This window comes from Mercurialis annua, linkage group LG1-X, assembly GCF_937616625.2.
Source record: "Mercurialis annua linkage group LG1-X, ddMerAnnu1.2, whole genome shotgun sequence".
NCBI lineage: Eukaryota > Viridiplantae > Streptophyta > Magnoliopsida > Malpighiales > Euphorbiaceae > Mercurialis > Mercurialis annua.
In genome coordinates, this window is record NC_065570.1 from 55,027,938 (window position 1) to 55,049,581 (window position 21,644).

Sequence of the window (21,644 nt, forward strand, 5' to 3'; positions counted from 1 at the left end):
GTTGATGCTCAACACTGATTAGACTCCAGTTGGAGATTTCTGTAAGAATATTTTTAGGTAGCCACTAAGTTCACCCCTACACTACCCACTAAGCTCAATGAGTCATGAGTTCCAGTTGTTAGGGGAATAAACGAACGAGCATGAGCCGATCTCAAATTATGCTAATAGAAGCTTCAGTTCAATTGATTTTCAATTACACGAACTAGATCCCAATTAGTCAGAGTTCATTAAAAAACTAATCATTAGAAAATTATCATAAGTGATATATTTTCCATCTTAAGATATGATATACAATCTATTAAGATGATGTCAATCTAAATTTAAAGTTATAAAGGTTTAATAATATAATTGTGGTTAAGAAACTCGTTTGGATTCATGAGTTTTTTCATGTGTTATTCGAGCTTGGCTCGAGATTAAATTTGAATAGCTCGAGTTCAATTTGAATTTTTCAAGTCGGCTTTAAATTTTTAAATTCGATCTCGATTATCGAGTAACTTATCTACCGTCCTGCTACTCACTAACATGTAAACTTAGGATGAGGTTGTAGCCAATCCAACTTCTACTCCTTAGCCTTGCACAATACGGAAGGTCCAGTGGGCTACTCAGCTAATAGTCCTGTTATCTCTTCTTCTATTGTAAAGCAATAATTCCAGCTTAAGAAAATGGCAACATTACACTTTCTCTTAAAAGCTATTCTAAACACAGCACTGACAGGAGAATAGGAAAAAACAAATCATTTTTATATCTTCTCAGGTACTGCATAAACTGCGGTGCCTGCTTTGCATTGGAATCCTGAGATTCTTAATTTGTGACATTGTAAAGTTTGCGTAACTGCTCGTGTAGTTTTAAAATTGTTCCTCGCCAACGATATAAGGTTGGAGCATGTTGACGTTAAATCTAAAGGATCTATTGTTGGATACAACCAATGACTATTCGTGATTTCATAATTGAATCAATTATGTACTAGACTAGTTTAAAACTCAAAGATTGTACTGATCCACATTAACTTAAGTGAACTCAATAGACTATAGCAGCCATGCATGTTTTATTCTATCTACTGAAAAGTACAGACTAATTCTAGAAAATGCATGCTGGAACATTATAAATGCGCTAAAATTTATTAAATCTTACGTTTTGATATTTTGGTTATGTTTCTAAAGACGATTCTAGAACTCCAATACTCTAATTTATAACCTATTTTAATAAAACATATAATTTCTCAATTTTTCGTTTCAGCATTTTAACTCGATCGGTTAGCCTTCTCATCTCCGACTAATAACTTTGCGAATGATCACAACCCCTTCTTTTAGAGATAATCACAATCCATTCATTTCCTATCATGAGTAGCCAGAAATTGATCAAATAAGGGAAGAAAAGAAGAATGTGGACCATAAAAGAGTGATTAGATGATGTAGCCCGAAAAGGACCGGATAAGGGGCTTGAGGGAATGGATGATCAAGCCTAAGTGGTAGAGGTGGCAAATAGATGCCTAACCCAAGCACCCAACCCAACCCGCCCAAAGAAATACAACCCATTTGCACCCAAAAAAAGTTTGGGTAATTTTTGACCCAACCCATTTTAGCTCAAAATTTTTTGGGCTAAAATGGGTTTATAAGAATGACCCAATGGGTGAAATTAAGTCCAAACAAATTTTAATATGAAGAGTATTTGAGTTTTTAAAATAATATTTATAAGTTGTATAATTTATTTTTCAAAATAATTTTTTCCAGAAATTTCTTTTTCCGGAATTGTTTTTTTCCAGAAAATTTTTTTTTTTCAGAAATTTATTTTTTTCCAGAAATTTATTTTTTTTTTGGAAAATTTATTTTTTTCCAGAAAATTATTTTTTTAGAAAAATTTATTTTTTTCAGAAATTTATTTGTTTTCCAGAAAATTATTTTTTTTTCAGAAATTTATTTTTTTCCAGAAATTTATTTTTTTTTCGGAAAATTTATTTTTTTCCAGAAAATTATTTTTTTAGAAAAATTTATTTTTTTTCAGAAATTTATTTTTTTTCCAGAAAATTATTTTTTTTTCGAAAAATTTATTTTTTTTCAGAAATTTATTTTTTTCCAGAAATTTATTTTTTTTCGGAAAATTTATTTTTTTCGAAAAATTTATTTTTTTCCCGGAAAATTAATTTTTTCCAGAAAATTATTTTTTCGGGAGAATTATTTTTTTCCCGGAAAATATTTGTTTCTGAAAATTAATATTTTGAAAAGTAATTTCTTTGAAAAAAATTTAATTTGGTATTTTTTATTTTGAACTTTTTATCTCAAATATAGATTTCAAGTATTTCACTTTATATTTTGGGTAATTTTGGGTTTTCATGACCCAACCCAACCCAAAATTACCCAACCCAAAACTGCCCAAAAATATTGTGACCCAAAATTACCCAACCCAAAAATGCCCAAACCCAAAGAAACCCACCCAAACCCGCCCAAGAACACCCATTTGCCACCTCTACTAAGTGGTGACTTCAATCCCATCCAATTTCTGACCTTTCGTAGACTTGGATAAGATTTATCAAAACAGCACTAGCCACCCCACTTGATTCATATTTTTCCATTCAAAAACAGATATACTTTATTTATGTAAACGTTTATTGCCATTCCACAACTAATTATACCAACACTGCAAAAGATAAACAGGATTAAAATTTACTACTATTATTTTCATGAAATCATGCAAAGCTTTGCTATTATTTTCAATTTGTAATAATATTACTTTTTAACTTTTATTTAGTTCCGTTTCTCTCTAAAAAAAATAATGTAAGTCATTTAATAATTCATGAAATAAAATAATTCAATGAAACTTAAAACACATAATTATATTTATTAATTAACAAATTTTATACTAGAATTTATTTGAAACTAGACGCTCAAGTAATGTGCCTATATTCTGACAATTACCAATGCAATTTATAATTTTGCAAATACCAAGCAGCTCTATATACACTAATTAAAGCATATTATTTTATTGACAAACACATCAATTTTTCACATAGAACATGTAAAGTGGGATTAATATGTTCAAACAAAAATAACCCGAGGAAATAAAATTATAATTACCCAAAATAAAATAAAAAAAGGAAGAAACAGGCAGTAAATCTGTTACTTCCATCTCTTGTAAAAGAAAAACATTCACAAACCTTGAAAAATGCATCAAATCGATAAAGAATATTAATTAATTGATGAAAATCACCCAGTTATCTCAGTTTTGATCAGTATTACTGCAATCTCTTGCGAAATGCCCTTCCTCTCCACAGTTATAACACGCCCCGCCACCTCTCCCGGTGCCACCGCCTCCACCACGACCATATCTTCTACCTCCATCCCCTCGGCCGCCTCCACCTTGATAACAATCTCTCGCTAAATGACCGAATCTTCCACAATTGTAACACGCGCCACCACCACTTCCTCCGGATGTTTCACCATCACGAACCCCGTCACCTCCTGATCGGCCTCCCCTTCCTCCTCCTCCTCTACCATAACCACCACCGTCACCACGACCACTACTATATCCTCTTCCACTCCCCCTACCACGGGCCCCGCCTCGACGGCCACCCCGGAGATATCTAGGGATGACGTCTACGGCCTTAAAGCGGCCGTCGTCTGCGAAATCAACGGAGAACTCAACGCGCTGGCCTTCGGATAGTGTTCTGAAGCCTTCGGATTGAATGGATGTTTGGTGAACAAACAAATCCTCCTCGCCGTCTTCCGGCGATATGAAACCGAAACCTTTCTGCGCACTGAACCATTTCACGGTACCCATGGATCTCTTTCCTTCTGCCATGGGGGAAGCTTCTAGAAGAATCTAGAAGATGTTGAGTGACAGCAGCAGCAGTGAGGTTTCGTTGAGGAGTTCAGTCAGTATTTGGATGTTCAGAGTTTTTAGTTTATGATGAGTTAGTTAGCGTGGGGACCAAACAAGCGGAGATCTGACGATTATTATGGGTTTTGATCTTTAATCGCACGGCTCATATGTGGTTGAAGGTTTATCCAGATGAATGTTTGACTGATCTCTGCCAAATATGGTTTTAGTCTTTATTCTGACATGCATAAAGATTAAAAAAATAACGGTATTTTCCTCTTTCTATTTTAGGTGAAACAGTCTTACTATTTGAGCTGCCCCGTCTAGTCTTAAATTTGTTTATTTATGGATATGAAAGTGGAAATAAACTGTTTCTTTTCTGAATAAATAATTTTGTTATTACCATTATCATTCAAATTTATAGTTAATGCTAAAAAATGTTAGGACTTTGTTATATCCACCTACTTTTATTTATTTTTCAATAATTAAAAAAAAAACTTTTGAAAAGTTAAAAGACATAATTGACATATGTTCAACAGATCTATATGAATGTTTACTATTTTAACAAAAACATATTTTTTTTAATTTTATAGTTGCAATTTTTACAGAAATTTTTAATGGTTAAAGTTAACTTATTAACAAGAAACATATAAAAAATATTTTAAAATATTTACCATATAAAATAAATTGTTACATATTAATTATTCAAATATATCACTAATATATTATTTATATATATATATATATATATATATATATATATATATATATAAACAGCTAAGTTATTTTTGTTTTTAAATTGTCATATAAAATATAGAAAAAAAGATCATTTATGTCCTTAAAATTTGACTCCAGTATTAAATAAGCTTCAACATCTGAAAAGGTTTAAATATGCCTCTAAAATTATAAAAAATGAACAATCAGACCCCCTTCCCCCCCCCCCCCCCCCCCTCCCTCCTCCCAAAAAAAAAATTGGCAACTAAAGCTTCAATGTCTCATATATGCGTCAAAATTGGGGCCTATTTTTTCATTTTTTAAAACGTTAGGTGCATTAACTAAAACTTTTCAGACGTTGAACGCTTATTTAATCCTGAGCCAAGTCTTAGAGGCATAAATGACCCTTTTCTTAAAAATAAATGGAATTGCTAAGTTTTTTTTTAGGAAGAAACTGATCAGTTAATAATTGAATTGCGGGTGTGCCAGAAAGCAGATCCAATCGTGTGTGTGTGATTTTGACTTCGAACAAGCGTTTTGTGAGATTGGTTAACCTTATAATAAGTATTCAAATTTATGCCAAAGAAGTTGAAATTAAATGCTAAGAGTAAGTTGAATTCAAACTCGTAAATTGTTTACAAGTGTAAAAATAAAAAGATATAAGTGTCTTGCGCGTTTTATACTATTGGAGCTGTTTTTTCAATTTTCTTTAGGGCTCTCTATTGTGATTGTTAATATGATCTTCTATTTATAATAACTATAAAGGCGGTTAAAACTTCACAAAATGTCTGATGGTTGCCTCACAAACATTAGGATAAAGTTTACAGCCACTAAAATCTTAATCTCACACGTTTTGCTGCATTTTCAGAGAGATTGTAATTCCTCGACTCATGAAAACACATGTTGATCTAGTTGCCTAAACTGATGAACTTGACCCAATAGATTTATAAGAAGCAACAGAGTAACAAGTGAAAGCAGGTCCAATTAATGGAAAAGTGTAATCATCATCAGTGGAAGCAGATCTAGTGCTAGCAGATCGAGGAATTAAAATGTCCAAATTCATATTAAAAGTCATATAAATGTGGTCGAGCGGAAAAACCCCAAGGGCTCTCCGCGTGGGGACCACCTACACAGGCATACAGCTGCGCACCAGGCGGGTTAATAAAAAAAGAGCGCATATACACAACATAACAAAGCTTAACCTTCGTCTATTGAGACGGAACTAAGGCAGTTCAACGTTGCATGAGTTCATTTGTAATTGTGTCAAAACGGGTTATTATACGATTCATCTAACCCATAAATTTTGCGAATCCGAGTTGAGACTTAGTGGGTTCGTGTTGAAAACGTATCAACCAATTTATGACACGAAATAAATGTGTTGTGTCACAGGTTGACTCGCCAACCCATCTAATCTCTTTACAATTATAAATAAAATAGTTTTAATTTTATAAAATTTAAAATGAAATTATCAATAAATTAAAGGCGTAACCTTTTTTTAAATCCGAACATGTGTGTTTTTTTATCAATTCAGTGACGGACGCAGACTATTTTTTCAGGGGGGGTCCAAATTAGGCATATAATATAGGTAATAAATATCATAACCCTTCTTTTTTTTTAAATCGTTTTTAAATCTAAAAATCATATAAATAAATATAAGAAAAAATATTTATTACTCTAGTTTAATATTCTTCTTTCAATTTCAAATGAAATAAAATGTATATTTAATTGTAAAAACTAAATAAATAATACTAATTAAAATAATAGAGAATACATAGTTTTGTTGCTTCTGATGATATTTTTTGGACTTAGTAAAAAATATGAAAAGTGAAAAAAGTAATAAAACCAAATAAAACTTAAAATAAATAAATTAGAAGCAAATGATAAAGGTGAGAACTGAAAAATAATTAATTTTTAAGTCACAACAATTAAAATTAATTTAGATATACTAAATATGGATGAATTACATGACTCTTATTATTGTAATATATTATAAATAAATTTATTTGCCGCCAGCTAATAATTTGTTGAAAATTATACAAGTTAGATCTATATATATTATATACTAATTATTTTGAAGAAATATTATTGCATTGGTTTTTACAAGAGAAAATTATACCATATCACCCAAATTTTAAAATCTTTATATTAGTGACTCATAAATTATTTTTTTGCAAAAATCTCTCATTTTTTGAAAAGTGTTTGCATGGCCTACCTCAATATAATTTTAGACCCAATTTACCCCCAACTACCCACCCACTTCATACCAAGCTGTTCAACTTACTAGTGAATGACGCAGAATTGTTCTTTTCTTCTTCAAAAGATCTCTTGCTCAAATAATTTATTTTTTTGAAATTGCCACTGAGATCTTTAACTTTTATAGATAATTTCAGAGATTGACGGAGCCGTGGATGGCAAAGTCGATGCTGCTACTATGGAAGAAAGACACGGCGAAGAAGAAACGGAGGTGCTGAGGTGTTTTTTATGACAGATCTGTTGCCGTTGAAAACAATATTCAGCCGGACAGCCCCCGGACTTTTCTTGAACTGAACAACCGTATTTGTTATAAAAGCCAAAATAAAAGTTTTACAAGGTAAATTATTTAATTTTTTTGGGTGATTATGAAGTTTAGGTATCAATCTGAGACAATATTACTGTTAGCACTTAGAATTGAGGAGGAATTGGGAAAATTGTTAAAAAGCGTGCAAAATTCTAGCGGAGGAGTTTTGCCCAATATTAATCTAATTCTTTTGCCAAAGAAAGGTCCTACATCTACTGCTAGTGAATCTAAATCTTCTAAGAAGGTTTAGATAATTATTATGATGATATTAGGTTCAATAATGGAATTTTTTTAGAATTTCAGTAGTTAGGTCTTTGTTTCTTGTTTTTAAATTAAAAATATTAAGCTACTTTGACTATTTAATGGAAGTTTATTTGTTTTTGGTATTTGAATTTTGTCTTAATCTTATTGGCATTTTCATTTTGTATTAATAAATAATAAAAGTGAAAGTATGCATAATTTATAATTTTCGCAACAAATTTTTATGTTTATGTATTTTATAGTGAATTCAACAAAACATGTTACAAATATTTCAGTTTAAGTGAAATGTATTTGACGGTTTATAAAACCAAAAATCAACCTGATGTTAACCGGATGTGATTTATATCAATTGAACTATTTTAATTTAATTTTTAATAAAATTTGTCTTGCTGTTTTTTACTATCTTAAATGATATTTTATATATAGAGAATTTTAAGATTTAGTGCAATATACAAATTGAATATCTCTTTTAAGTGAAATGTATTTGACAATCTATAAAACCGAAAATCAACCTGATGTGAACCTAATTAATTGAACTACTTTAATTCAATTTTTAATAAAATGTGTATTACTGCCTTTACAATTTTAAATGACATTTTATATAGAAAATTTTGAGTATTTATGTAATCACAAATTGAATATCTCTTTTAAGTGAAATATATTTGACAGTCTATAAAACCAAAAATCAACCTGATGTGAACCAGATGTGAACCTATATCAATTGAACTATATTTATTCAATTTTTAATAAAATTTGTCTTTCTGCTCTTTACAATTTTAAATGACATTTTATATAGAGAGAATTTTGAAATTTAGTGTAATCACAAATTGAATATGTCTTTTAAGAGAAATATATTTGACAGTCTATAAAACTGAAAATCAACCTGATGTGAACCGGATGTGAACCTTTATCAACTAAACTAACTTAATTCAATTTTTAATAAAATTTATCTGACTATTATTTACAATTTTAAATGACATTTTATATAGAGAGAATTCTGAGATTTAGTGAGATATACAAATTGAATATCTTTTTTAAGTGAAATATATTTGAGTATTTATAAAACCAAAAAACAACCTGATGTAAATCGGATATGAACCTAATTTATTTACAATTTACACTATCAAAAATCAACCTAATTTATTTAATATCTACACTATCAAAAATAAATTTATAGAGTGACAAATAAACTATAGTAATTTTGAAAGTAATTTTCATTATGTTGATTAAATATATTTTTTTAAACTATAAAATAAAGAGATAGCAAATTAAATTGAGAATATCACAAAAATGGCTTAACATTTCATACATTGTCACCTAACTCCATTATTTATCATTCCTACCACAAAAGCACAAAAGTTTACAACAAACACCATTCCATTAAAAAGGTGACACATGGCAAACATGACATTATCTTAATAAAAAGGAATAAAAACAGCTAGCCCATGTGATTGGCGTGTCAGAGGGTGTCAGCGCGCGTCATAGCGCGTCAGCGCGTCAGAGCGTCAGCCAATAGCACGCAAGCATCAACTAATTATAGACACAGTTTTGTAATATCATCTGATACATCTCCGATACATCTCTGATACATCTCCGAGATATCATTGATACATTCTCCAAAAAAATAAAATTGACAGTTTTTTATTTATCTTTTAAAAATATATTATGATTATATATCGTATTTTATTATTCCTGTATATTTATAAATATAAAAAAATCCACAAAATTATTTAAAGTAATATTTACAAAAATTAGAAAGTTTAATTAACTATAATAAATAATTATGTATCAATGATGTATCAAACAAATATATGTAAAAAATATATAGTGTGTAAATTTAATAAAAATGTATAAATTTAGTAAAAATGTATCTATCATGTATCTATTTAAATACATTTAAAAATATATCTATCGTGTATAAATTATGTATCAGCGATGTATCTATTAAATACATTTAAAAAAATGTGTCTATCATGTTTATATATATATTTTTTTATAGAATTTGATGATGATTTATTTGAATATATCAGATATGTATCCACGCTATAAATAATACTCCAACGATGGCAATCCTTAAAACTATAGAACTTGACAAATCAGAAATGTATCAGTAATGTATTAAATATGTATCATATATGTATCGGCGATATATTAAATTATATGTTTGATAATTTTTCAATTTTCAACGTAATTTGACAATAGTCTTTTTAAATACGTATAAATTATGTATCAGATATGTATCCGAGATGTACCAAATATTTATCAAATATTTTGTATTTCTATTCATTTTTTTCCTTTCTTCCACCTTAAGCTTCCGGTCAAACCATGAAATCAAACCGATCGAATATAAACAAAACAATAAATATAAATTATTTCATTTTAATTAGTATTATTACATATATGTTTATAAGCTTTTTAAAACCTAAAAACGAACCAATCAAATTATGTATCATGTTTAATATTTTTTTATAAATATCACGTATAAATTATGTATCGAAAATGTATCACGTATGTATCCGAGATGCATTAAATATATATCGGAGATGTATCAAATATTTATCGAATATTTTGCTCTTATACTCTTTTTTTCCTTTCTTCCACCTTGGGCTTCTAGTCAAACCATGAAAACAAACCGATCAAATATATATAAAAAACAATAAATATAATAATACTAATTATAAGTTTTTTTATATATAAAAACGAACCAATCGAATTAGTCAGTTAATTCAATTAATGTGTCAAATATGTATCTATCATGTATAAATTGTGTATTAAAGATGTATTGAAAATATATTCAAATTAAAATTAAATATAGTCGATTAGAAATCAATAAGCACTAGAAAAATTCATTTTAATTAGTATTATTATATATATGTTTATAAGCTTTTCTCAATATAAAAACGAAGCAATCGAATTAGTCAGTTAATATAATTAATGTAATAAAACTAAAAAAGGAAATATATAAAAAAAATGAGTTGTATCAAATATGTATCTATCATGTATAAACTGTGTATCAAAAATGTATCAAAAATATTGAAATTCTAATAAATTTGAGTTGTGTGTATAATTTAATAATAAGCTAACCAATAAACATTACATAATTTACTAATTATTTATATAAGTATAATTTTAAAATTAATTGATTACAAAATTAAAACATATAAAAATAAATATGCACGAATATATTTTTCTTAGTCATTGTCATTGTAGTCTTCACCTGCAAATCCCACCCAACAAAAGAATCCCATTAAAAATAAAGACAAACTCTTCAATTCAAACCGTATAATTAAACTAAATATGACTTAAAAGTAAGCTTACCGAACAAGTGGTGTCGGGCGTGCGTTCTGACTGGTGAGGAGCCATAACGGATACAATTTTCTTGAAAATTGATTTCTTGCATTTGGGTACTGAAGAAAACGACAATGAAGATGAAGAATAAGTAGAGAGAGACAGATCCTTATGTGCACAAACAAATTGAATAAAAGTCCAATCTTTATTACAAATAAGCAAAGTCCATAAAATAATTCAATCCTCCTATAGCTTAAAACGGATAATAGAAAAAGAAACAAGATAAGAACAATTTTTAAATTACATTTTTAGTGATAAAAGATGAAGAAGGAGAAATAACAGTGGAGGAAGCCATGATTAAGGTATATGAAAAAAATAGTTGTGTTTATTTATAGCTTTGTAACAGTAATGGACGCTTATTAGGTTAGAAAGACAAACAAATTTATTGGACACATGTAAGCTTGAAACAAAGTGGTGGTGGTTGAAAAGAAATAAGAAAAAGTGGTATTTAAGAAAGAAAATTGGTAACAAAGTAAACAATTTTATTAAAATTGCATTGTGTGAAATGTGAAGCCTTTTTTCTTGCTTTCTTGTTATTTTCTCAATTAAATTTATTAAAAATAAATTAAGCGTAAAATTATGATGACCAAATATAAACGAGTGTAAACTAAATATAAACCGAACTAATGATCTTTATTGATAATACAATTTAATTACAAATTATAGGTCTTTTTATAAAATTGTTAATCAAAATAAGATTACATTTTTGTCAATTTTCTTAATTGATTAAATTCATTATATTTAAAGATATAATAATAATTTAACTAAACAATTACAGCATGGAAAGTTCTTTAAATCACAAGAAACTAAACCTACCACCTACCACTTACCACTGCTACTCAATTTTGATTCACGCGCAACACAGCAACCACATGCTTTTCAAACCATTTTCTCTCCCACTCCTACACAAACTTCAAAACCAAAACCCCAACAAATCGTCACTAGAAAGAAAAATGATGGCTGTCCTCTCAAATTCACTAACTGGTCCTTCGCCACCGTATATTATGCATCGTACTTTTCAAGTTTTCGCCGATCATGCCTGCACTCGTCGAAACTCAGTCTCTTCCTCACTTATTCCTCCGCCATTTCAATTCTCAACTCCGCATCTCTTCTCGCAAGCTTTCTAGACACGTTTGTTGCTATGGCCGGTACCGGAAAGATGCGTTCTAAATATCTTTAGCAGTTGTTTCTTCAAATTGAATTAACAGTTTCTTTTCTAAATTTTATTGTTTCTGTTTGCTTTGTTTGCAGTTCTTTGTTGGAAAAAATTGAAAGTGGTTAAGTAACTGTCGCCGTACAAGCGGTGGTCGGTGGCCGGAGACAATGTGGCAATAGTTGGTAGTCGGGGCAAAGCGAAGTAATAGATTGAGAGTAGAAATTTGTAGATCTAATGTTGACATGTGTAAGGGTATAGTGGTCTTATTTCTTATAAATTTATCTTGATTTGGGATATTGGGGGATTTGTGAAAATTGTTCTTTTTTTTTGAGTGATTTCCGCACATTTTTATTTTATGAGGTAAAAATAATAGAAAGAGACTATTTTAGAGGATTTGTGTAGATTACCCTTTTTACAAGTTTAATGGCCCACCTATACTAAAATCATGCTAATTCCTTAGAGAATTACTAATGTAGTGCTAAGTCAGTAACACTTAGTATCAATTTTTCTTTTGATTTCAGGGGGTCCACTGACCCCCTTGTACCCAATACAGATCCGTCACTGTATCAATTACTGCATTCTTATTCATCTCAATTTATTTAGAGAATGAAAGTTCTTTTGATAAAAATTTAGATTATTTTCAATTACATTTATATAAAAGAAAAACAACAATAATTAACAGAAGACAATAAAAAGTCAGACCCGAGCACCACCACATGAAGTGAACCCCGTGATTATCCGCTTGAAGATACAATACATCCGCCATTACTGTCGTGTTCACACATCTGTTGATTTATTTCCCTCTTAAAATCAGAGCCTTGGAATTATTGAAATATCGTTTCATTTCTTTTGGTTTTCATTCTAAATCACTTAAATCAGCAAACCCAATTCACAATCTCACGGTATTTCCCTCGCTTGTTTTTGCTTTTGTATGTGTTATTTGTAATGGAGTTTACGGTTTTGTTGTTTTTTGATTCATTATTGCGTAAAGTCTTTAGCTTTGGCACAATGACCATTATTTATTATGAGTTTTTGGTTCAAGATTGGATTTTGAATGTTGGGTTATGTTTGTTTTAGTTTGCTATGTAAACTCAATAGGGATTTATGATTTTATGTTTGTGAGTGAGGGGTTTAGTTTAGTGATTTTTTCTGCTTATGCAATACTGTGATTTAAGACCATGCCTTGTTGGAGATGCTATGTGTATGAGTTGGTTCAGTTTAAAAGTTTCCTCAAGTACCCTTTTTAGCTGCTTTTTTGTTTGTTTAATCATTAGAAACTATAAAATGAAAAAGTTTGCTGTTTTTATATGATTTATGTTCGGAGTAATTTTTTTAAGCACCCATTTACATGACATGTAATCCAATTAAATTGAAAAAGTGAGGTTTTATTTTCTCTGTCTTGTTCCCTTGTTTTTGCATTGATGGTGGAGCACACATCTTTGGAACTGTAGAAAACTAAACTTCAACATAAATACAATTAAATATGCCTTAATTTTTTCTGTTTGAGCTTTTGCTTTTAGAATTTATACTTTTTAGTTACTTCTGATTCCTGGGATCCACTTGGTTTGTGTTGAAATACTGTTCAATAACTATAGGACAATGGTTGTTGTGTTATCATTTTTTAGTGCGTTTAAGATTTGATGCTTACTTAACCTAATAAATTTATTAGCGCAAAATTTCTATATACTAATTTTTATTTGTAGGTGACCTTTAGTTGAGACAAAACTTGTGATACTCAAATCTAGTGTAGCTGTATGTCTATTTAGAAGTTAGTAATGAAGGAGGAATTCAATTATTTATTTAATCAGTCATGATATATTAGTTTAGGCACCATTGACCTCATGATTTTGGCTCTTGGTCTTTTGCTTTCCACAATTTAAAATTTGCATCATTGTGATTGTTTCATCAACTAATTCTCATACTTTGTGAACAAAGAGCCCTTAATGAACTTCAATCTATGTCAGGAAACCAAAAGGCAATTACAATTTACAACAAAGATTTTCTTTTACTTCCCATAGAAACTAACATATTATAAACAGCTTGTTATGTCTTCTTGTTTCAGAATGCATTGATGTCACTTCTGCTTCTGAGGATATATCATAATAAACGAAATCTTGTAATCTGGCTCAAGGTATGGAGCATGGGATCGTTAATACTGTTACACATCAGACTGAATCATTTGATAGAACAAGCAGTGCGGATTCTTCTCTTAGGAGGCGTTCTTTAAGTTTGTCACATACCCTTCCCTTTCACATAGTTGATGATATTGAAAGTGAAAATGTTTCGGAGGCAGGTGATATTGGGGATAGGGCACTTAGTAGCAAAAGACATAGTGAGAGTGGCAGCATCCGAGTGTCTATTGATAGTGCTCTAGAGAAAGGAGCGGTGTTTCCCATTCATGACGACAATTTATTAGAATCACATGTATTCAAGTTTCATGATTCCACTGCTTCGAATACATTCCCAGGACCACCATTGCCAGAAGAAATCATAAATCCTCTTTCCACGGATGCAGTAGTGTCCTCTATGGACGAACAGCAAGTGAGCTTTCTATTAACGGTTCATTTTGATTTCTTTCTTGGTTATTAGGATTTTTTTTGTTATGGCCTTAACTCTATGAGCTTTACTTCATTATGTTTGCTTATGGCATCATGTCAATCAAACAAATACGACTTTAATTTTTGTTTACTTCTCTATGCAGGATAAAAAGGTTGCAATAGTATTGCCACCTACATTGGAGTATATATCATGTCTCCTTTATCTATCTGTTTTTGGAATTTTTGGGGTAATATTATAGCATTTTACATTTTACATTTTGTAACATGTTTATTTCCATAGCGAATAGTTTAACCAAGAACTATGTTGGACTATTTAAAACTTATTTAATTATGAATTATTTTCCAGTAGGCTATGAGTAACTACAGGGGTAGATGCCATGAAAATGAGCATAGTGAATGAAACTTAACTAATAATGAGAGGGCTCTGATGAGTTTACTGAATAAGTTTGTTTAATTTTTTCAAAATTATAAGTGTTTTATTGAGTTTATATTAGTCATTGTCTATTTCGGCTACAATTTTTTCTTTTTCTTACAAGTATTCTTTTGTCGTCTCTCTCTGACGAGGTTTGATTTTCACTCTAATTTGGTTTCTGGACAAGACATAGTGTTATTTTCTAGTAGGCAAGCTGACTTTAAATTCACGTTTTAGTACTGAAACAGAAAATAATTTATTGATGGTGCATAATATAAAATATAAAATCTCTTGTTTAGTCTCTGATTAGTTTCTACAGCTCAATGCTTAAATACTTGATAATTAATCATAATCTTTTTCATTCTAAATGTAGAGAGTGAATGCCCTTAATTACGGGTTTGTTTGTTGTTCTACATGAATTTTTAATTTGGGGAATAAATGCCCTTGATTTAGCTACAGCCTGATCTATTAAATACTTACCTCAGGTGTTCATGATGCAGGTTTTAACAAGATATGTACTACAGAAACTTTTTGGGCCTAGTGTTGCTGGTGTGACGAGTGACCATTACCCTTTATACCTTGACCTTCCCTCTAACATGGTCGGTCAGTCTCTCTCTCTCTTTCCTTCTATCGCATGCTGCCATGTGAATACCCTCAAACATTTCCTTGTCTTCATTTCTTACATTTTTAATGTGTTCCGATCCCTATCTAAATTTATTTCACCAGATTAGCCAATTTTTTTCTTTTTTAGAACAGATGTCTTGGTGACTTTTGATAACAAATATCCTTGTTGGCCTAACTGCTTATGCTTGTAGCCTTGTAATGCACATTCATGCTTATTTAGGACGCGCGGGTGAAGTTTTGATTGGTTGAATGTTGAACAGTCTGAAAACTGTTTGCTGATGAAATTTATTGGAATGTGCAATTGGGCATCCATACATGGATAGTTGGATGTACTTAGTTGTAAAAAAGTTTCCATTTTAATAATTGTACTGAGGAGTTATTCCTCACATTGAATTTAACTGGTTTTAAGTAGGAAAAATATAGTTACAGTGTTATTTGATTTCGATCAGTAGCAATTGCATAAGGATCAAATTTTTTAAGATTCAATTAACAATTTCTGAATTTGTTATGAAGTTAGCAATTGGAGTTTCTTCAGACGCCCATCCCTAAATACATCTAGCTGCTGCCACCAACATAACAAAAACAAAAATCAAATGAATAAATAAATAAATGGTGCTTTAACTTTCTTCAGATCTTTGAAATTTTAGATATGGTTGAATGCAATTGCTACGGTAGTCATAAGATGGACCATAAGATTGTGTAATAACTGTAACTAACTGCAGTTCCAATGGGGTGGAACTTGGAAGTATATTAAAGGGTCAAACACAAGAATTTCAATTGCTATATCCCATGGTGTCTGTGTTCTTTACATATAACCTCATTTGGAACTTGGAATTTACATAAATGTGTGTATGAATGGTGCTCCATGATGAAATTCTTCTTGCCACCTCATGTAGGAATTTTTTTTCAAGTACCAGTATTTAGAAATGTATCTCTTACATGTATTTTCAATATTTATTCTTTAGGTTGGGTCTTTCTTGATGGGATGGTGTGGTGTTGTCTTCAAAAACAATATAGCCAGAATGTCCGATCATCTAGCCATTGGAATAACGACTGGTTACTTGGGAAGTCTGACAACTTTCAGCGGATGGAATCAAAAAATGCTTGATCTTCTAGTCGATGGCCACTGGGTGTTTGCGGTGGTTGGTTTTCTTGTAGGTAAAACGGCCCTTCATAAAATTCACTTGACATTTGTTGATTGCCATTTGAAAACCTGGTTTTCTGCTATTCTGTGTTCCTTTTGCGCTGTGCCTATCGAATTTTAACCAGATTTTGCGCTGCATATATGTAGGCTTATTCCTCGCAGCATATTCCATCAAATTTGGCATTGGGACTGCCAAGTGTTTTAAGTCACTGCTCAAAATATCAAATAAAAGTGAAACTAATACTAGCAGCAACTGGAGGGTGGACAGCTGCAGGCGTCATTTGACAGTTATAGGAGCTTTGGTGCTTATGCTAGGCGTTTTATGGAGTGTGAGTGGAACAATGCTGAAGGAGGAGTTCAACAGCGGAAGCAGTGAGGCCCAGTTATGGCTGGCTTGCTTAGTTGCAGCCCCTGGAGTGTGGATCAGGTGGTTCTTGGCACGGCTCAACGGACGCGGATTAGGAAAATCAGTGTATGTAAAATGGGTCCCTTTCGGGACTCTAATTGCCAATGTCTCTGCAGCTTGTATCATGGCAGCACTTGCTACATTGAAGAAAGCGGTAAGTTCTAAATCCGGTGAATCAAGCTCGTTATATGTAAAATTTAGATATAAGAGATAAGAAACTTTGTAATGATTAGTTACACTGTCCGCATCATATGCAGGTGAACACCAAGACATGCAATACCATATCAACGGGCATACAGTTAGGGTTTTTGGGCTGCCTGAGTACTGTTTCGACTTTCATTGCCGAGTATAATGCCATGGAAGAAAGCAACAAAATGTGGAGAGCTTATGCATACGCTCTTGCAACGATACTAATGTCATTTGGCTTGGGAATCCTGATTTACGCTGTACCTGTTTGGACTAGGGGATATGAATAGCATGCTAAGGTGAGTTAACGATTCTCTCTTGTTGGTTACTACTTACAAGTGCTAGACATTAGTATGTAGATGCTGAAGGAAACTGTAATTGTGCTGCCTTGTAGCTCTATTGTAGATTACTATACAACGCCTGATAGCTACATTTGTCCAAATATGATAGTTTCTCAACTACATGTAACATGTGTATAGAGTTTCTACTTGCATTACATACATTCAGTTGTTTCTCCATAAGTAGAAAATTGGAGTTGGTACACTTTCATTTATGTTGAATTGTAAAAAATATATGGTACAGTATGCTATAGTTTTGAAATGTGAACAGTCTCTGATGGTTTTGTGCCTTCAAAAATGCAAATTTACCCAGTAAAATCAGAGCTTTGCTCATGCCTCTGGTTTTACTGGGGAATCTTCTTATATTTACAGTAACAATAATCACCAAACTTTTTGGTCTTATACTTTGCTGGATTTTCTGCATTAACTAGCCTGGGGTGAGGCCTGATTTCCAACTCTTCTGGAGGCTCGAGAAACACCAGCCATGACATTCTTGTTCACTGTGGCTCTATGCAGCACACGTGTGTACAACCCGTTGATTAAAACCTGTCAAACCAAACTACACATTACCATAAAATGTTTGGCCGACGGCAGAGCGAATGCTCATATAGGCACATCTAAGTGTGTGCATTCGGTTCAAATCGAATTAAATTAAATTTCTATTTTCTAAAAAATCTAACTAAATTGATATGGATTTAAAATGTTTCAAACCAAACCAGTGCTCCGCGTACTCCTTGTTTGCCTCCCTACCGTAAGAATAACACTACTTTGTGCAAAAGGATTTTTGAAAGAATAGATTCATAAATTTTTCTAATTAGTATTTGTTTTTGACAATCAAAATAATCTTCCAGTAATATCAAGTAGTTACAAGTGCAAGAATTTAGAAAGGGTATAACCGTTTTGAATAACCTGACATAGAATAAGAAACGACGTCTTGTTCACAGATCGCCTTACAAAATCAAAATCAGAACTACATAACTGCTCTATTATTATAAGAATTTCAGTTTTCGCTATCTAATAAAAAAACTCACCAAAATTTCATAAAAAAACAAACAAACAAAAAGGAATAGTGTTTTGACTTTTAAGATTGTATCAAAGAAGTGTTTTTCTCTCAAATAAAAACCCTAACCGTCAAGCGTTTCTTCTTTTGTTTTTCGCTTCGGCTGCCGTCAATGTTTTATTTTTGCCGTTGGCGGTAGCCATTTCTTTTTTATTACTTTAGAATAAAATAAATGACCGATTTCTTTTCATCTTTTTCATTTTGGTTGGTAAATCTTTCGACAAGACACATCAATTTCAATATATATACAAATAAATAATCAGAGATGGATCAACACCTTTCAAGATTGAAGATGAAATCGTTATAGGTTATATTAGTTTTTGTTTTTTGATAACTATTTTATAGCGATTGTCTTTCTTTTTTGAAAGTTTTGCTGTTCTTTCTATATGAAGGATTTGTTGTTTTTTTTTTATGAAGAGTTTGTGAGTCTTCTATTAGACAGAAAAGGATTGGATCTTATTGTATTAGAGCAGTTATGTAATTTTGATTTTATTTTGTAAGGCGATCTGCGAATCAAGGTTTATATCTTGTTCCATGTCAGGTCATTAGAAACGGTTATACCCTTTCTGAATTTTTAAACCTGTAACTGCTCTTTATTATTAATGAAAAATTATTCGATTGTCAAAAAAAAATCCTGAAATTGAACAATTAAACAAATAAGGTAAATTTTATTCAAAAAAAATTGCTCTAAAATGATAGAAATTTAAAAAAATAGGTTGGATTAAAAGAAGCAAAATTTGAACTTTTAACCTATTATGTCACTTTTAAGGAGTAATCGTGAAATAATTCATGAACTCTAGTGTAACTTTAGACACCGGAACAACGTCAACATCAATATTTTTTATCGAAAAATTGTTCGGTGTTCTGAAATATATAAAAACTAAATCATAACTAATTCATGTTTTAAATTATCAAGTTAAATGTTCATAGTAAATTACAAAACACGCTAAAATTTATAATTTGTTTTGCAATTATCTTTTTTTTTTTAAACATTGTTTCAAAGCGATAGTTATACCAATAATAAAGATAATGATTCAAACCTGTAAGAAGGGATTTTAGGCCAAAACAGGTAATTAATGACAGGAGGAGGCCAAATTTTATGAAAGAAATGATCAACCCAAGCCTTTCAAGAAATGTTCCAAGGCCTTACCACCAGCTTTCTTAGCATATTTTTCTTTCTCTTCCTGTGGAAGCTCAAAAAACTCCTGGCCAACACTTTCAAACTTGTTAATAATTTCACTATCTATCCCATGGTTAATAATTTGAAACATGCCTCATTCCTTACTAGCCTCTATTATCAAACCATCCACCTTTTCTTGGTCCGGTTCGCTAACGTCAATAGCCGGTAGGCCAATGTCGAACCCATAGATGGTTGTTAGTGCAGGCTGTTCATGCTCCGATCTAATGGAAGCTTCAGGAATTGTATCTCCAGTTCCAAAAGCAATGCCTTGAACTGTTTCTTGCTCGACTGACATGCTTTTGTTTTTAGATATTTTATGTTATTTTTTCTATATATTATGTTGTCTATACTTGTTCAAACATTAGTGTCCCCTCAAAAGTTGTTGTTTTTTTATGTAATTAGATTAGACTACTATTATTTCAAAAAAAGATTAGACTATAATTAGTAGTATTACTGAGTTTAAACGGATCTTCCGGAATAAAATTACAATCAATCAGTTGATCTCATTGACTGTTTTTATTTTATGGCAAACCTATTAGAGTAAGCAATTATAAACCAACAAGATGTAACTTAAATGGTGCTGGACATCAAACTGTCAAGGTCGTGGGTTCATTTCCTCACACAAGCGCTCTTCCCTCCCCAATTATCAAAAAACAAAAGAAATTATGTTTAGACATGGTTTCTTGATTAGCAAAAATGAAGTAGTCATCGTTTACATACTTAAATTTTTGGTACAACAGAATATTAGTAGCCACTGCTTCTGCCAGTAATGAAATGATCAATTACGATTGATCATTTCATTACTGGTAGAAGCAGTGGCTACTATCTCACTACAAATTAAATAATGGTGGATGTTTACAACAGACAGCGTAATCTGCCATAAATTGGTGGCATGTCGATCAACTAATTTTTTTATTTTTTTTACCTTACACATGGTTTAATTTTAAATGAAATAGTGATTTTGCTTTTTTTTTTTTAAAAAAAAAAAACTTATCGTGTCGTATTTTTACGATTAATTCCGTTAAATTGGAAATTTATAGGATGATTTTATTTTGATTTTAAAAGCTCCAAAGATTTAAAAGTTTTTTTTTATAATATTTAGAGAGTAAATAATATAAACTCTTTCTTTTAAAAAAAGATAAAAAAAACAACTTTTGCCCCTTCTCCACTAATGGATGGTCGAAATTTCTGACTAGGGTGGTCTATGTACATCATATCTTTCCGGGAAGAAGTTAATTAATGTCACTACAAGAAATTTTATTTTGGCAACAAATATTTTTGCGGCTAATATTGTTTTGCTGCTAAAAAATATTTTGCAGCATTAATTTTGAAAGTTGCTGCCATTAGTGAAGTTATATCAGCATTTTACAGCAAATTTTGTTACCAATTACTTAAGGCAACGTTTTATTAAAAGTAACATGCCACAATTTTTTTTTCCTATATGTTAATAGTAACAATTTTAGCTCTATTATCAGCAAAAATGTTTGCTGCTAATTCTAGTATTTCTTGTAGTGTGTAATGTCCCGTTTTTATAAAAACGAACATATAATTTTTTTTAATAAAATATATTAAAATTTAATGGAAGGAGAAAAAAGGGTTTTACATAAAAATGTGCATGGTGCATGCAAAAGAGAAAAAATAAATTTATTTACTATTCTCCATATATATGATTTCAAATTTGTGTCATGAATGACGACGATGGTTGTGGTCCATAAACCAGGTTGCCGCTTTCAAATCAAGTTGAGGCCAATGGGGGTCATCTTTGCCATTGGATTGTTGACGTTGTGCTAAATTATGAGTAATTTAATCAAGGCTTAATCACCAAAAAAAACTTCACCTTTTAGCCCATTTTCAATTGCACCCTGACGTTGTAATTTTGTCAGTTAC

General features: G+C 31.0%; 2 protein-coding genes, 1 long non-coding RNA gene and 1 pseudogene across 4 annotated transcripts; 2 read left to right on the plus strand and 2 right to left on the minus strand.

Annotated features, from left to right (window-relative positions):
- Positions 1 to 3,080: 3,080 nt before the first annotated feature.
- Positions 3,081 to 4,032, minus strand: LOC126677609 (glycine-rich protein 2-like). The gene has a single exon (XM_050372309.2). The coding sequence runs from the start codon at positions 3,793 to 3,795 to the stop codon at positions 3,214 to 3,216; it is 582 nt and encodes a 193-aa protein (XP_050228266.1). The 5' UTR covers positions 3,796 to 4,032; the 3' UTR covers positions 3,081 to 3,213.
- A 7,344-nt stretch (positions 4,033 to 11,376) lies between these two features.
- LOC126664763 (uncharacterized) lies at positions 11,377 to 12,258 on the plus strand. The gene is made up of 2 exons (XR_007637463.2): positions 11,377 to 11,841; positions 11,945 to 12,258. It is a non-coding gene; the product is annotated as an uncharacterized LOC126664763 (long non-coding RNA).
- Positions 12,259 to 12,536: 278 nt separating this feature from the next.
- LOC126663566 (fluoride export protein 1-like) lies at positions 12,537 to 17,787 on the plus strand. 2 transcript variants are annotated; one of them, XM_050356435.2, is made up of 7 exons: positions 12,537 to 12,751; positions 13,889 to 14,390; positions 14,551 to 14,634; positions 15,320 to 15,418; positions 16,409 to 16,601; positions 16,735 to 17,147; positions 17,251 to 17,787. In XM_050356435.2, the coding sequence occupies exons 2-7, from the start codon at positions 13,983 to 13,985 to the stop codon at positions 17,467 to 17,469; spliced, it is 1,416 nt and encodes a 471-aa protein (XP_050212392.1). In that variant the 5' UTR covers positions 12,537 to 12,751; positions 13,889 to 13,982; the 3' UTR covers positions 17,470 to 17,787. The 2 variants fall into 2 exon arrangements, with proteins under 2 accessions (XP_050212392.1, XP_050212391.1); XM_050356434.2 differs by having other exon boundaries at positions 13,912 to 14,390.
- A 153-nt stretch (positions 17,788 to 17,940) lies between these two features.
- Positions 17,941 to 20,052, minus strand: LOC126673283 (flavonol synthase/flavanone 3-hydroxylase-like; annotated as a pseudogene).
- Positions 20,053 to 21,644: the final 1,592 nt, after the last annotated feature.

Bases quoted from the DNA above. Each gene is read 5' to 3' on its own strand.
- LOC126663566 (XM_050356435.2), top strand. From the start codon at position 13,983: ATGGAGCATGGGATCGTTAATACTGTTACACATCAGACTGAATCATTT. The intron at 15,419-16,408 runs GTCGGTCAGTCT...TTTATTCTTTAG, and splicing joins TTGACCTTCCCTCTAACATG to GTTGGGTCTTTCTTGATGGG. The intron at 17,148-17,250 runs GTAAGTTCTAAA...CATCATATGCAG, and splicing joins TTGCTACATTGAAGAAAGCG to GTGAACACCAAGACATGCAA.
- LOC126677609 (XM_050372309.2), bottom strand. From the start codon at position 3,795: ATGGCAGAAGGAAAGAGATCCATGGGTACCGTGAAATGGTTCAGTGCG.